Consider the following 14,876-nt stretch of genomic DNA (forward strand, 5'->3'; position numbering starts at 1 on the left):
GAATCACTTCCTGTCAGTTCAAAAGAACCACTTCCTGCCAGTTCAAAAGAATCTCTTCCTGTCCGTTCAAAAGAATCACTTCCTGCCAGTTCAAAAGAATCACTTCCTGTCCGTTCAAAAGAATCACTTCCTGTCAGTTCAAAAGAATCACTTCCTGCCAGTTCAAAAGAATCACTTCCTGTCAGTTTAAAAGAATCACTTCCTGTCCGTTCAAAAGAATCACTTCCTGACGCGCCGATCATTTAGGTAGAAGGTGATTCTCTGAATTCGGTGCCTTTGGTGTCCCACAGGTTTATCATGTAAACATCCATGTGTTGGTAATCCAACATGCAAATATATTTTAAAAATTATGTTTTGAAAAATTTTATGGGTTGTTGAAACTTAGAAATCAGCCGAATGTTAATTTTTCAATAAATATAAAACAAATAAAAATAGCCAATAACTGCAAGTTATTTGTACCTTTATAAACATTTTAAATATGAGAAAAATACATGAATTATATATAAAATAGCATTTTTTAATCCTGTCCCTCCAGTTTTGTTCAATCCCGTAACGGGAACTAATTCCTCCTTTTTATAAATAATGGTTCAGTCCAATTTCCTCAGCAGCCAGGAAGTGACATTACTGAAGTCTCTTCCTGCTCACTTAAAGAGATTTAAATGTTAGGAAAGTTTCTTACCTTTATTTGGTTATTTTTTACCCAAATGTCGTCATCGTCAAACTCAACCTTTCAGCCCTGTTACAGACGTAAATGATGTTGTTTGGGAAAAAGTAAAGGACGGTCTTTGAAACATTCATTTCTTCTTGTCATGTTGCTCCATATTCTAGCTGATGTGAATTTATGGCAACTTTCAGTGAAAATCTTCAACCTCGTTTTGTTGCTGCTGTTCAGCCGGTGGGTCCAACCCTGATACAGTCTGGTCAGGTTCTACTGGGTCCAACCCTGATACAGTCTGGTCAGGTTCTACTGGGTCCAACCCTGATACAGTCTGGTCAGGTTCTACTGGGTCCAACCCGTAACCCGATACGTTGTTGTGATTTTTTAACATCAATGTAACATAATAACTGCCTCCCACTGTGTTCTGTTATGTTATGATTGTTGTTTTTCTCTCTCAAATGAAATCAGTCGGATCTTGTTACGTATTTCTCTAACAGGTTTATCTCAGAATCTCACAGAGGAAAATAAAGATATGAAACGTCTGACTGAACAACAGGGTTCAGGAAGAAAGAGGAAATAAAAGCTGTTTCTGGACTTTGGCTGCTTGAGTTCATCGTTTTCAGTCCGCCTCCCTCCCCCAGGGATTCATTCTGGTGTAAATCGTTATTAAAGTCGGAGGAGGAACTGATGACTTCCTGATTGCTGCGTTTGTTCCTCTGTCTGCCCACATTGTCAGGCGCTAACGCTAACGCTAACGCTCCAAAGCCCCAGTCAGGTTTTTATGGCACCTGGAGATTCCTCTCATTGTTTGAATTTCACACATGTTCTTCAGTTTGGTTTTGCTTTCCCATGACTTGCAGAGTCTCACTGACAACAGGAAGGAAAACCTCGGATTGTTTGCCCTCCGTTTGGTTTCTGTCCTTCTCGTTTCTCTGTTTCATTTTTGGATCGATTCCAGGAATGTGATGCTCTTATCAGAAAAGCTGCAAATCGTCTTGCATTCCAGACTGAATCTGATCTGAAGTCTGTCCTGCAGGAAGAATTTCATTTTTCCTAACTGTGTTTTTGTTTTAATGTTGGGTTTCATTAATAACTGGGTTTTGCTGACCGGTTATTTCAGCAGAATTACATCACGAGTCTTCAGGCCAAAGCCTAAAAACAGAAACGTTTCTGACTAATGTGTGTTTGACACGTTGGTGTAGAACAGGTTCCCATCGTCAACACGCTGCTGAGCAAACAGCTGCAGGCCGGAGAGGCCAGACCCAACATGATCACACATCAGGGCTGCAGATCCTGCTTCCCTTCAGGGGTTTCTATGGAAACGGACACAAACAAACAGCTCTTATTTTAAATCACATCTGATTTAGTTTGTGAAATAATATGGTAAATTGTGATTAAATTTAAATTTTTATCGGGTCGATAAGTGGTACTGGGCTGATATTTACTATATATATTTACCAAAATGTATTATTTAATTATTATTAATAATTTAGAGGGAGTTTAGCGGGTCGGTCGTCTGGTGTTTGCTTGGTCAGGTGACAAAGATAGAAGATAATATTGATTTTCTCTGTTATGAAGCAAAAACCAGAAACATGAATATCATGAATATTATCACATCGGTGCATTTCTGGAGTAAAAACACATTGATTAAAAAACCCATCATATTTAAGCAGAAATCATGTTTTTCCAAACATAAACTGTGAATTTTGACTGATTATGATGAACTTTGTGTGTTTTAACTTAAAACTCCCATTAAATACCAAATTATGCATAAATATCCCATTTAATTATAGACCAGGAATTGAACCACGACCGTCTCTGTGTTCAAGCCGAGCGCGCTGCTAACTGAGCTAACAGAGGGTCAGGAATTATTCAGATTTTTCATTTTTAAAAAGATAAAAATAAAGTTTTCTTCTAATTTTGCAGAAACACCAACAGATGAAGACGGACTCAGTCCGGCTGCGTTTCCAAATATTGCAAATGTATATATGTATATATATATATATATATATATATTTTTTTTTTTTTTTTTGTTAAAATTGATTTGTTAAAATTTTAAAAATAAACTCGTTATTGATCAAATTCAAAAATACTTTATTGAAATATTAAACTAACTGAGTTTGTTAGATGCAGCAGGCATCTCCTGTAGCAGTCTGTGCACAGCGTTTCTATTAAAGCCTCTGACTGGAGACTCTGTTGCTGTGCAGCATTCTGATGAAGGTGGTCTGCAGAACAGAACCAGAACCGGCTGAAGTTTAAACCCTAACCCCTGATTGGTTGGTCAGTTAGCCCCGCCCACTGACCAATCAATTACTTTTGATTGGTGACAAAAGTAGTTTAATTACATTTATATTAATTTTTCAGTTTTTTAAAATAATTTTTCACGTTAATACTATTCCTTCAAAATAAAAGCACCTAAGTAAAAGTTTCACCACATTTTTATTTTTGAAAAACCTAATAAAAGTAACCATGTTAAAACCCAACAGAGTTTAATTACTATAAACATCTTTGAACCTGAACTCTAAATTAAAAGGGACATTAAATGTGTTAGTAAATATGTTGTTTTTTATTATTTTTGGTACAAAAATCAGTTAAAATCAGAGCAGAGCTTCGTTTGTTGAATCAGCTTCAGAATGAAACCTGAGAGGATTTTTCCACGTTTATCCTCCCACATCAAACTGAAACATCAGATAAAATCCTTTCTTTGTTTTCAGCCGCTGCAGAAACTAAATGCTACAGTTGGAAACGGGCGGGGCGGCCAAAGATCGAGACCGAAACAAACAAAATGGAGCCAACAGAGATTCATTCAATGTAAAAAGAAACGTATTCCAGGTTTTTCTGGATTAACTTAATGAAAACTTACAGTTAGTTTATGGGAAAAATAAAATATATATAAAAGCATAAAAAAACAAGTTTTGTGACAAAATCATTGATATGTTAAGAATGCATGGAAAATTTAGTGGAAGGAAAAAATGGATGACTTATGAAATCCAAAGACAGAACAGTAAAAGGCCCCAAACCATAATACTGCCACCATCAGGTTTTTGACATTTAATTTTATGATTTAAAATGTTTATTTCATTTACATTCAAATTTAGTTTTAGTTTTTTGTATTTTGAACATAATTTCATGATTTAGCCATGTTAGCTAAAGCTAGCATGTTGGAAAACATCAACCCATTTAACTTTAGTCTTGAGTAAAAAATAAGCTAAAAAGCTAATGTTAGCATAAATGCTATCATTATCATGCTAATGTTAATATTCTAATACATTAAATCTGTCTCTTTAACTGCTCATAGTATTATAACAAAAACACTTTCATGTCTTTTCCTGTTTAGTCATCATAGTTTGCTGGTATCAAATGTTTAATTGGATTTTAGTCATTTATTGTCATGTTTCCATTAATTGGAGCAAAATTTGAATAAATCCAAACATCAGCAGATGCTTTTTAGAGACTTGATGTATAAACTGCAAACCCAGATCAGCTCCAGTAGAAAACAGTGAAGTTAAAGTTCTGCCTGTTCAGCTGGATGTTCAGGGTGGAGGAAGCAGGCAGGAACACGTCTGTAACAGCAGGGAGGCTCAGCAAACCGGTTCTGGTTCTGCTAGAACCGGTGCAGAGATTTGGGCTTCAGCAGCGCAGCGATGGACGTCGACCTGCTGACCTTCGCCGTGACGGTCAGCGTCTTCGGCCTCTGGCCGGAGGAGGCCGAGGAGAAGTGGTGGCGCAGGCGGCGCTGCTGTTTGGGCGGTTTCCAGCCCGGATCGTCGTTCTCGGCACCGCGGGTCAGCGCGGCCTTCGGCGGCGCCGCCAGCAGCTCCAGGATGTCCGGGGCTCGGTCGCTCAGGTACTGCCAGGCCTTCTTCCCCGCCGTGTCCCTCAGCTTCACGTCGGCGCTGAACTTCTTCACCAGCAGCCGGATGATGTTTTTGTGACCGTGGATGGCGGCGATGTGGAGAGGCGTCTGACCCGCCGTGGACTTGGCGTTCACGTCGAAGCTCAGGCCTTTCTGCTCCATCCCGTACCTGAAACCAGCAGCAGACGACCTGGAGGTCAAATCAGGCCATGAAATTCACTCATTCATAAGTTCATTTGGACACCGCCGTATTCAGGCCATTAGAGATCAATTCTGAAATTAATCTAAGAAATTTCTAGGAAAAAAAAAGTTGGAAATTTGCTAGAAAAAAAAATCTGAAATTTTTGGATGAATCTAAAATATTTTCTAGAAAAAATGGTTAATTATTCAGTTTGAAAAGTTGGAAATTTGATAATTTTTTTCAAACATTTTGACAGAAATCAGAAATTCTCTAGAAAAGAGTTTGAAAAATCAAAAATTAGCATGAAAAATATCACAAATTTTGAGATGAAACAAAAATTTTCTAGATCTAGAAAAAAGTGATGTAATGAAAATCCTTCAGAATGTGATTTTTAAGATCCTGTTAGTCATTTGAATAATCTATAGAATAATCAGTTCTTAATATAATCTATAGCTGCAGCTCTAGGCTGAGGAAACGTCAACATGTAGAGGTTGAGCCAAGCTGATCACTCAGTGGGATCCAAACCAAAACCGGGTCCTGGTCTGACCCTGGCTCACCACAGGGTGTTGATGACTCGGTGGTCGCCATGTTTGGCGATCCAGTGCAGAACCGTGAAGCCGGAGATGAAGTCCTTCCGGTTGAGCAGCGAGGAGTCGGTCCTGAACAGAGCGTAGATGTCCGGCCAGGCACCCGCCGCTGCCTTCACCATCCAGTCGTGCTCCTGGGCCTCCAGAGGAACCACAGACTGTTGGCGACAGTCACATCCAGTTTGTTAGCATCAACAAGGCCCATAAAGACACAACAGTAAAAAAAAAACTTTACATTTCAGTGGAAAAATAAAGTCATGAAAAGTTGTAATCCAGAGTAGAATCAATCATTGCTCCAGTTATTATTAATGAAAGTAACTCTAAGCAGGCTGGTTTTAGCCTCGACTTAAAGGAACTCAGTGTTTCAGATGTTTGTTCTACATTTGTGGTGCATAGAAGCTGAATGCTGCGTCTCCACGTTTGGTTCTGGTTCTGGATGCAGAGCAGAACTTCCTTCTTCCCCAAATGGAAATAAAAACAGAGAGACATCAGATTTTAGTGTTTGGAAGAATTCTCAAAACATTTTTCCAGTAAGCGCTAGGCTAACGGTTTGCTTTGGTTGTATTTACCCAGAATGCCCTGCTCTGTAGTCCACTTCCTGCTTTTGGAGCAGTCTCTGGTCCACTTGTCATTCACATATGCATTCAAACTGAACCAGATTTCACTTCAGCTGGACCCAGACTGAGGTTGGCGTTTTGAACTGGACTTTGTAGGCAAATGGACTGGAGTTGGATTAAAGCGGGCCCATATTCAGTGTGTTAGTCCCACCTTTCCAGCGTTATGAGAGTGAAGGCTCTTCCTGGCTTCCTTCCTCCCGCCCTCTGAGGCGATGGGGCTGGTGCATCGCGGCGGCGGCGTGGTGCAGGACGACAGGGACGAGGAGGACAGGTGGTGGGGAAGACTGAGCGAGGACGAGATCCGGTGAAGCCGTTCCAGTCTGGCGTCCTCCAGTCCTACACCGCCTTCTTCCTGGTCCAGGTCGGTTCCCAAGCTGCGGCAAATCCGGTTCCTCAGTCGGCTGCTCATCCGCCGAGCCGCCGCCGAGCGGAGCTTCACACGAGGCGAGTCAATGGAGCTGTTGCTTGACTTCATATCATCACAGAGTTCATCTACAACACAGAGGAAACTTCAGCTTCAACAGCCACTAAACACATTAACAATATGCTAGCTAACGCTCACATTTAAAAACTAGCGGAAGATAACGCTAAACGGTTAAATACATTAAAAATATAGCAGAAGCTAATGCTAAACATAAAAAAACCCATCAGAAAATAAAACTAAACCACTAAACACATTTTTAAAAGTATTAGTTGCTAGAGCTAAACATTCAAACAGATTACAAAAGTAGCAGAAGCTAATGCTAAACTGCCGAACACATTAAAACTGGAAGACAACAATGACAGGCACTCAGAACCTGTGGACTGATTCAGGGATGATCCTCTGGACGCGTACTGCTGGTTGTCATTGAGATGGTCGCTGGACATGTAGAGCGGCAACTTTCGACTGGGAGACGGCAGGTCGTCGCAGAGATTCCCCATCGACTGATGGAGCGGCATTTTCAGGTTGGACCGACGGGCCGGAGGTTCCACTTTGGTTCTGTTGGACTCCTGCAGAACCTCCAGCGACGTCGACGAAACCGCAGGATCATCTGGAAGACGTACAAATAGTTCAACAGATCAGTGAATATTACAGGAAAATCTTTCACATAAATCGGTATAGACGTTTCCAGGGTTTTGCTTGTTTGAGTAAAAACATTAGCCATTTTGAACAATTCAAAATGGCTACCATGGCGTCAAAGTTTGTTTTTTAACTACATTTCTGGTGTTAAATGATCCATTCAAGGAACTACAGAAATTATATTTACTGACAATTTGATTTTTAAAGATGGTTGCCATGGAAAATTTATTTTAGCACTAAAATCTCTAATATTGAATCATACAGATCATATATACTTTCTCCATCTTGTGTTTCCTTTTTCTGGTGCATATTTTTCAAAATGGCTGCCATGTTTGTTATAGAGAGCATAAGTTTGCACTAAATTTATCCAGAAGATTCAAGGAAAGTCTGGATAACAGAAAGAATCTGGTCTACCTGCTCTGGAGGTTCTGGAGGACCCAGACGGAGGCCAGTCGCTGACGGAGGACCTCACATCCGACGGCAGGTCGAAGATGTCGCTCTGACTGGACGACAGCCTCTGGTTCTGATGGGGCCTGATTGGTTTAGAGGTCCAAACAGCACACTTGTCATGGTGGCGTTCGGTGTTGAACTCTGCTTCTAGAGGCAGACTGCGTCTCATGGACTCCACCGGGACAGGTCCGGGTTCTGGTCTGGACTCAGACTCCGAGTGGGACCGAGACGCCAGAACTTCAACGTCCGAGTTCTGGATGTAGATCTGAGGAACCTTGTTCCCTGAGAAAGAGGAGGGAGGAGCCTGGGACTCTATGATGCAGGGTGAGGAGGCAGACGTGACCCTCGCCACGTCGCTGAGAGGGGCATTCAGGGGCCACGGACCTCCCGCTGAGCCCCGTCTGATCTGGACATCCTCCTCCTCTTTGTAGTCATCATCCTGAGAAACAGCTGATCTGTAGCTCTGCCTGTTTCTGAAGCGGCGGACCGGAGCCTGATGGAGCTGAGGAGCGGGTTCATATCCTCCAACAGGTTCTGGGTCCTGAGGAGGACTCTGCTGTCCTTTGGGGGATTCAGGAACGGGATCATGGAAGGAGATTTTCTGATCCCTATGTAGTTTTGGACTCTTGGGGACCTTCTGACCCTTAAGAGGTTCTAGATTCTGGGGGATCTGCTGTTCCTTAGGAGGTTCTAGGTTTTTCTGATGAACCCTAAGTAGTTCTGGACTCTGGGAGATCTGCTGTCCCTTGTGAGGTTCCAGATTTTGGGGAACCTGCTGTCCTTTAGGAGGTTTTAGACCTTGGTGTCCATGGAGAGGTTCTAGAGTTTGGGGGACCTGCTGGGCCTTAAGAGGTTCTAGATTTTGGGGGACCTGCTGGCCCTTAAGAGGTTCCAGATTTTGGGGGACCTGCTGGCCCTTAAGAAGTTTTTGACTCTGGGGGATCTGCTGTCCCTGGAGAGGTTCTGGGTTATTCTGATGTACCCTACGTAGTTCTGGACTCTGGGGGACTTGCTGTCCTTTAAGAGGTTCCAGATTTTGGGGGACTTGCTGTCCTTTAAGAGGTTCCAGATTTTGGGATACCTGCTGTCCCTGGAGAGGTTCTGGGTTTTTATCGTGTACCTTATGTAGTTCTGGACTCTTTGGGATCCACTGTCCCTTAAGAGGTTCTTGACCCTGGGGGAGCTGCTGTCCCTTAAGAGGTTCTGGATTTTTCTGATGTACCCTACATAGTTCTGGATTCTGGGGTATCTCCTGTCCATTAGGAGTTTCTAGATTCTTGTGGACCTGCCGTCTTCTGAGAGGTTCTAGATTTCTCTCAGGTTCTGGGGGACCTGCTGTCCAAAGACATTCTGGATTCTGGGGGATTTGCTGTCCACTGAGGTATTCAGGTATTGGATCCTGGTAAGGAATCTTCTGTTCTCTGTGTAAGTCTGGATTGGAGTCTAGAAAATAGATTTCCTGTCCTCTGATAGGTTCTGGAACAGGGTCATAAAACATCTGCTGTCCCCCAAGAGGTTCTTGATTCTGTGAGACCTGATGTCCACTGAGATATTCTGGAATTTGATGCTGATAAAATATGTTTTGGGCTTCTGGGACAGGGTCCTCATAAGGAATCTCCTGTCGCCTAAGGTGTTCTGGTATCTGTTGAGGAACCCGTTGTACCCTCAGAGGTTCTGGATTCTGTAGGACTTGTTGAGGAACCTGTTGTACCCTCAGAGGTTCTAGATTCTGGGGGACCTGCTGTCCTCTACGAAGTTCTATATTTTGGGGAATCTGATGTCCACTGAGGTATTCTGGAATGGGATCTTGATAATAGATATTCTGTCCTCTGAAGGCTTCTGGAACAGGGTCTTCATAAGCAATCTCCTGTCCCCTGAGGTGTTCTGGCATCTGTGGGACCTGATGAGGAATCCATTGTCCCCTGAGAGGCTCTGGATTTTGAGGGGCCTGATAAGGAATCCGTTGTCCCCTCAGAGGTTCTGGATTTTGAGGGACCTGATAAGGAATCCATTGTCCCCTGAGAGGTTCTGGATTCTGGGAGACCTGTTGTCCACTGAGGTATTCAGGAATGGGATCCTGATAAGGAATCTCCCATCCCCTGAGGTGTTCTGAATTTTGAGGGACCTGATAAAAGCTCTGCTGTCCTCTTGGTGGTTGAGGTGTGGGATGGTGGGCAGAGACCTCCCAACCTCTCAGGGGATCTCTGCTGGGGTCCTGATAAAACACATTCTGTCCTCTGATGGGTTCTGGGACACGGCTAATCATATATCCTCTTGGATCCTGATGTGGGACATCCCTTCTTCTGTTGGGGGCTGGGAATGGACTTTGATGAAGGACCTGCTGTCCCCTAACAGGTGCTGGGAAGTGGTCCTGACGGTTACCAACATGTCCTCTGAGGGGTTCAGCAACGCGGTTCTGATGAAAGGTCTTCTGTCCTCTGATGGGATCTGGGGATTGGTCCTGACGGCTGAGGATACGTCCTTTATTGGGTTCCGAGGCGGTTCCCTGATTTGGGGGATCCCACCTTTCACCGGGGTCTGGGGCATGGTCCTGACGGCCGACTATGTGTCCTCTAACGGGTTCAGGAACTGTTCTCTGATGTGGTTTGTCCACTCTCCTAGAGGGCATATGGGGGAAGTCCTGTTGAGGGACTTCATGCCTTCCAGGAGGTCTGGGTGTGTAGTCCTGGTGGTTGACAATATGTCCTCCAATAGGTTCATAGTCCTGTCCTCTGATCGGTTCTGGAAAGCGGTCCTGATGGGGGGCTTCCTGTCTTCTGGTGGGGGCTGGAACAAAACTTTCTTGAGGCATTTCCTGCCATCTGATTGGCTCAGGGATGTAGTCCTGATGTCTCACAGCTGGAACCAGCCTGTTCTGTTCCTCTGTTTTGCTCTGATAAGGAATCTCTGAAAGTTCTGAGACCCGGTTTCCTACCTGGACAGATTCAGGACTCTGGTTCTCCCTGTAGTTCTCCACCACGATCCCCGCCGCAGGTAGGGCGGGATTCCTCTCGGTGTCTCCCGGTGGGGTGAGGCTTACCGCCGGAGATAAGCTGGCTCCGACCGGACCTGGTTCCGCGGAATCTCTGCCCGAACCTGCACCGGAAACATATCCTCTGTACTTCTTCCTGAGGGTCACGGTGGATACCCCGTCGATCTTCGACACGGTTGCCACGGAGTTGACGAAACTCTTGAAGCGATCTCGGTTCCCGACGTTCTCCGGATTGTCCCGCAGGTAGGGCAAGAAGTGGGCCAGCAGCTCGGTGTTTTTGGCCGAACCGCCGCAGCGCTGCAGGAAAACCAGAACCGCGTCCTGAGTGAAGTCTGTGGCCATGCTGGGTTCCTTCAGTTTCTGTTGTCTCAAAGGTCGGGCAGTTGTTTCTGTCAGCCCACCGAAGCCCCGCCCACCGCAGGTATTTAACTCCAAACTCACCTACTGCATTCCAGTAGGTGACCCGGATGTCCAATATGTTCACCTGGTTATCAAGTTCTGCTTTCACTGTATTATTATGAACTAAGAAAGCTAAACATCTTCTCGAAAATTGTGGAATATTAATTAAAATTCCTTCAACAAAACTAAATTTCTAATCAATTCAGGTCTCAAATGTTTCTTTCTGCTACTTCAAAGTTTGTTTCTGTTCTGATTTATCTTCTATCCGATTCCTGGACATGTATGGAGTGCTGAAAGTGCCACAAGGTGAATATTTGCACACTAACTTCATCATCAGCATGTGATTTCATGTCAAAACAAGAAATAAACACATAACAGTATTTATCAGTAATCTATTAGATACAGATCAGTTTTTAATCATAAAGTATAAATTCATGATGTGCTGCAGCACCATGAAATATTTTAATTAAATTGTGAAATATGTTCCTTTTTATAATTAAAGAAGGAAAATTGTCTTTTGTGCCTCAAACGAAGGTATTTTTCTCTAGTTTCATCCAGAGTTTCTCCCTCTGCTGTAGGAATTACAGGTTTCTGTTAAATCAGCTCAGAGTGAAAAGAAACACCCAGAATCTCATAAACTCCCATCACATTTCAATTGTGACGTTTTCCTTCAAACTGGAGTTGAAGGCTCTCAGATCTCCGACATAAAACTCAGTAGAGTTTTATGTCGGAGTTTTATTTAGTAGAAAACATAAAACTGGACACACTGACCCATCAGAAGCTGCTGAAAGTCAAAGTTCAGGAGTTTTTTATGATACAAACTTTAGTTTTCTCTGTTTGTTTGGAGATTTTGTGACGCTGCTGGATCCAAACTCACCATTTTCTGATTTAATGAGAATCTAAATAACTTCAAACAATGTTTAAATAAATATCAGATTATGTTCAGCTAATTATTTTACTTATTCTAATTGTGTTTAAACCAGGGGTGTCCAAACTGTGGTCCGGGGGCCATTTGTGGCCCTTGGACCGATTTTCTGTGGCCACCAACTGTCGTTCAAAAACGATGCAAATTTGTCCCGTAGATGCAGACGAAGAGTTTTAATTTGCAATCAGGGTAAAAATTGTTACCAACATCATTTTCTTGCAAAGATTCTGTGTTTTTATAACCAAGTTTTAACAAAAAATAACTGAAACAGAAACAGGGTGAGCTGAAAAAGTGCTTTTATTGAACAAAAACTTCAGGCGGAGATTAAATACGGAGTCGTGTTTCTGAAACTCTTTTCACAGCTGGATGAAAACGGAGGAGTTTCAACAAGTCAGTCTGGTTTTCTGCTGGTTTCCTCTGAGATTTTCCGGATCGTGGAAAAAACCCTCTTGGAGGTGAAGATCCTTCTGTGTTCAGGGTTTCCCGTTGTACAAAATTAAATATCTTTGGGAACCGTTTTATAATTCTTCTTGTTTTACTTTCTTCAGAACGGACCAGAATTTGCTCTTGGAGGTGATGATAATGGCTGTAAAACGTATAAAACATGCCAGAGTGACGGTGGATGATAAAAAGCTGGCAGGTTTCGTTTCTTCCTGGTTTTCCTGCCGGTTTGTGAGCGTTCAGCCATGAAGTGGTCAGGCTGCTACAAAGTGCGACGAGCTGCGTTCAAAGAGCGGTGGCCGTGTCACGGTGCTGCTGTTGGACGCTCCTCCTGGGGAGAATGTGCTGTGAGGTTTGTGGGAAACGCCTCGGTCCTTTGGCTTTTGGAGCCGTCTGTGTTTCTGGCTGTACATGTGCGGGAGCAGAGCGCGGTTTCATGGACGCCTTTGCTGGAAAACGAGGCTGAAAGTTCGATTCTTTGCAGATGACTCAGTTCTGTCTTTGGACCTCTGCTCGTTCGGTCCGGTCCTCAGAACAAACGGACCTGTTCAGGTCCCTGAAAGCACCGTTTGGGATGTTTAAGGACAGTCGGATAGAAAACTAGATATCGACGTGTGGATCTATCTCGTGGCGTCACAGTGATGTCACAGCGGTGGACCTGACGGAGTGGGCGGGGCTTGGCGGCAGGCTCTCGGCGAGTCGCGCCAGCTGCTCCTCCCGCTGCCGGATGAGGTCATCGAGCTGGCGCTGGCGAATCAGGAGCGAGGGTTTGGCGCTGACGAAGCGGCGGTAGTCGTGGAGTTGTGCTTCGGTGAGGTAGCCGGTCAGGATGGCGGTGACCACGCGCTGCCGCCGGTCCAGGTTCTCCTTCAGCTCCCGCGCGTCTTCGGTTTGACGAAGGAGCAGCGAACGCTTGTGATGAAGGGAGTCCTGAGGAAGAGGAGCAGCAGAAAATATCTGTTAGCTCATGCTGGAGTTTGGCTGAGTACTTGAGTTGTGAGCGGTCAGTCAAACATTATGCGTGGACAGCTTGCCGTATGTCTCACCCTCTCCTCAGCAGCGTCTTCAGTCAAACCTCCGTCTCTGTCCAGAGACAGCAGAGACTTGTCCACCCTGGACAGGCGGCTGCACAGAGACAGCAGCAGGTTGACGATCCTCTCCAGGTCTCCTGCAGACAGAGACGATCAGCTGACGGTGGGACCCCGCTGTGACCTTTGACCTCGCCCTGCTGGCTGCCTACCTATGAACATGCTGTACTTCTCCTTCTCGTTGGCTTTCAGCTGCTGGATCAGAGCCTCCATGCCGGCGCCCGCAGCCTGGTGGCGCCGCTGCTCCTCAGCCAGAGCTGCCTTCTCCCGCTGCATCGCCGCCACGCAGAGCCGCAGGGCCTCACACAGCTCCCCCTGGTGGACAGGAGGACAAACATCACCTCGTTTTAAATAAAAACAGCCGATTTCTGCTGTCAGACGTGGAGGAAATGACTCCATCCATCAGTCTGAGATGTAGAGAAACACGAGTTTTCTGAATTAGAAGGGAAAAGTAAGTGCACCCTGTGGTTTGTTCAGCTCTTGGTGTTTAAATCATATATTTTCAGATTGTTTTTTAAAGCTTAGCTCTGATTAGCTGATTTGACCTTTGAACTCTCCATCTTCCTCAGGTTGGTGGCTGTTAAAATTGTCATGATAATAAAGTTTTATATGATAAATTATCCCAGTAATTATTGCAAAAAATGTCAATATTGTTGTTTTTGAGACCATTTTCAACTACTTCAGTGATAACGGTAATAATTCAGGTTTACTCCTTCAAATATTAACAAACAGATTTTTTAAAACAACTTTTAACTCTGGAAGTGGAAGATATTTGAAATATCTAAATTAAAATTGAAATAAAAACCACACAGCCAAAACCTTAAAAAATTTACTGCACATAAAATTTCCCTTCAATAAATATTAATAATCAGAACAGAAAGTTAACAAGATTTTTAGATTATTTTAAACATTTTTTTTTACTTTCACTTCTTTCTTTACCTTTAATTCTAAATGTTTCATAATTTATAGGTTTATTTTATTTCTTTGTGATTTTAATCAATACTTTTATGTTCATTTATTTTCATACTGTCTCAAATTTTTAACAACCACGTCACTATATCTGCATCACTCATGGATGTTTGGTCTTTTTCTGATTGTCCTGTCGTGAATTTTTAAAGAGTAACTAAACCCTAAATCTACTTTTTTGCAGATAAACTGTCTAAACTGTGTGTTGAGGATTGTATCTTTATACTTTTGAGCAATTTTTGATATTTTTGAATCAAATTTCATGGTAATTCTGCCATTTTTGGCCTAAACTCATCTCACTGCTGCCCTCTGTGGGTTGAACTGAAGCTACTGCAGTTGAGTTTTCCTGTTGGTTCCTGATAATTAATTAAAATAACTTTTCTTCTTCTTCTCCAGAGGATTATTTATACTTTAGCTGCTGTTGCTGGACAGATGTTTACCTTCCTGGTGGTGACGTCGTTCTCGTCCTCATCAACATCTGTCTCCTTCGTTTGGTCTGAACTCGGATCACAGACGGCCTGGATCCTGGAGGAGAGAAATAAACATCAATAATCCAGAAAATAATCTGGATATATGCATAAAAAAGAGAGAAATTTTGATTTTCTGTTTCCACACAACACAACTGCAGGTTATTTTCTGCTAAATAATATTTTTTA

At 43.4% G+C, this 14,876-nt stretch overlaps 2 protein-coding genes across 7 annotated transcripts in view; both read right to left on the reverse strand.

Annotated features, from left to right (window-relative positions):
• Nucleotides 1–3,203: 3,203 nt before the first annotated feature.
• On the reverse strand, nucleotides 3,204–11,181 carry LOC103156590 (uncharacterized). 6 transcript variants are annotated; one of them, XM_016664475.1, is made up of 7 exons: nucleotides 8,419–11,181; nucleotides 8,289–8,316; nucleotides 7,374–8,189; nucleotides 6,697–6,930; nucleotides 6,051–6,391; nucleotides 5,253–5,440; nucleotides 3,204–4,683 (listed from the first exon to the last, which is right to left on the reverse strand). In XM_016664475.1, exons 1-7 carry the CDS (start codon nucleotides 10,741–10,743, stop codon nucleotides 4,263–4,265), a joined length of 4,353 nt encoding a protein of 1,450 aa, XP_016519961.1. In that variant the 5' UTR covers nucleotides 10,744–11,181; the 3' UTR covers nucleotides 3,204–4,262. The 6 variants fall into 6 exon arrangements, with proteins under 6 accessions (XP_016519961.1, XP_016519960.1, XP_016519962.1 ...); XM_016664474.1 differs by having other exon boundaries at nucleotides 7,374–8,316; nucleotides 8,491–11,181; XM_016664476.1 differs by lacking the exon at nucleotides 8,289–8,316 and having other exon boundaries at nucleotides 7,374–8,181.
• Nucleotides 11,182–12,004: 823 nt separating this feature from the next.
• shroom3 (shroom family member 3) overlaps nucleotides 12,005–14,876 on the reverse strand; it is a 44,477-nt gene continuing 41,605 nt past the window's right edge. The window contains exons 25-28 of the mRNA XM_016664470.1: nucleotides 14,661–14,745; nucleotides 13,407–13,569; nucleotides 13,213–13,334; nucleotides 12,005–13,096 (exon numbers count right to left, since the gene is read on the reverse strand). Coding sequence (XP_016519956.1) covers nucleotides 12,800–13,096; nucleotides 13,213–13,334; nucleotides 13,407–13,569; nucleotides 14,661–14,745 — 667 coding nt within the window. The 3' untranslated portion in view covers nucleotides 12,005–12,799. The remainder of the gene's footprint in view (nucleotides 13,097–13,212; nucleotides 13,335–13,406; nucleotides 13,570–14,660; nucleotides 14,746–14,876) is intronic.

Source organism: Poecilia formosa, unplaced genomic scaffold, assembly GCF_000485575.1.
Source record: "Poecilia formosa unplaced genomic scaffold, Poecilia_formosa-5.1.2 Scaffold489, whole genome shotgun sequence".
Classification (NCBI taxonomy): Eukaryota; Metazoa; Chordata; class Actinopteri; order Cyprinodontiformes; family Poeciliidae; genus Poecilia; species Poecilia formosa.